Source organism: Asparagus officinalis, chromosome 5 (genome assembly GCF_001876935.1).
Source record: "Asparagus officinalis chromosome 5, Aspof.V1, whole genome shotgun sequence".
NCBI classification, from domain to species: domain Eukaryota; kingdom Viridiplantae; phylum Streptophyta; class Magnoliopsida; order Asparagales; family Asparagaceae; genus Asparagus; species Asparagus officinalis.
This window is the reverse complement of record NC_033798.1, coordinates 65,432,809-65,433,925: the sequence shown is the minus strand read 5'-3', so window position 1 is coordinate 65,433,925 and position 1,117 is coordinate 65,432,809. Positions and strand designations below refer to the sequence as shown.

General features: G+C 48.6%; 1 protein-coding gene across 1 annotated transcript; it reads right to left on the bottom strand.

The window, feature by feature from the left end:
- Nucleotides 239-697, bottom strand: LOC109841941 (subtilisin-like protease SBT1.5). Its single transcript, XM_020410864.1, has one exon. The coding sequence runs from the start codon at nucleotides 695-697 to the stop codon at nucleotides 239-241; it is 459 nt and encodes a 152-aa protein (XP_020266453.1).

Genomic DNA, 1,117 nt, shown 5'->3' with positions numbered 1-1,117 from the left:
CCTGGACCCGTGCCTGGTAAACCTCATTATCATCCCCTACATTCGTCACTATTCGTTGCATGGTCTGGGTCCTTGAGTTTGAGCTGAGAGATACCACGATGGAGGGGTAATTCAGCTGTGGCGGGCTGGTCTTTTTGTGTCGGGAGCAATTAACAGAATAGCCAACTGTCCAGTGCATTTCAGTGTTGTTGTACCCTAGGCCACAGAGGTATGAGATGAAATCATCGTGAGTTAGGTCTTAAATGAAACCAGGATCCATCGCCCCGGCTGGATTCACCTGGCCCGCTCCTGTGGTGTAGACACCGGCTGTCTTATTGTCCGCCTCGTCCTTGATGGGGTTCCCGTCAAGATCTAGCTCCTTAGCCGAGGTTATGATGGCGGATTGGATCGCTGCTGGCGACCACTGCTTGTGTTTGTACTTGATTAAAGCGATGATTCCAGAAACGTGAGGAGCGGCCATGGAGGTGCCGCTCTCATAGTTGAAGTTTTTAAGGATGAACGGGTTAGGATTAGGTCCGACTCCAGATGGCCATGCTGCTAGAATGTTCACGCCTGGTGCAAGGACATCTGGCTTCAAGATGTCGCCGTTCATCTCGCTTGGACCCCTAGAGGAGAAAGAAGCCACTGCTGGAGATGGTCGGAATCCATATTGTGCGTAGTTGAACTTGATTGCTGCAGTAGGAGTGGAGTTTGACATCATAACGTAGTCTCTGATCTTTATCCCATCCACAAAGCTAACTTGGACAGCTGGAAGGATATGAGCTTCAGAAGATGTGGTATATCCCGTGGAATGTAAGTCGTAGCGTCAATTCCTGCTGCTCGCTGCTGCATATATATCTCTCTTCTTAATGTTATCTTCACCCCATTCCAGCATATCACAATTTACCACTTTACATCGATGTGATCTAATGAGGCGATTTAGGCAATACGTAGCATTAAAATCCCATATCTGCCAGGAAATTCAATGGGTAAAATTCGGGAGAGATTGTAATAGGGGTTGAAAGGCAGTTTCCTCGTGCTTGTAGGTTCCATTCCCCCGCCCCCCCCCTTTCCGGGAGCTTGACAATTGCGCGTTATTCTTCTATCAGTTGAGCTCGCCACTAAGTAGAAAAGCAGG

What these genes read in the sequence shown, in the direction of transcription:
- LOC109841941 (XM_020410864.1), bottom strand. Translation starts at nt 697, where the DNA reads ATGTCAAACTCCACTCCTACTGCAGCAATCAAGTTCAACTACGCACAA.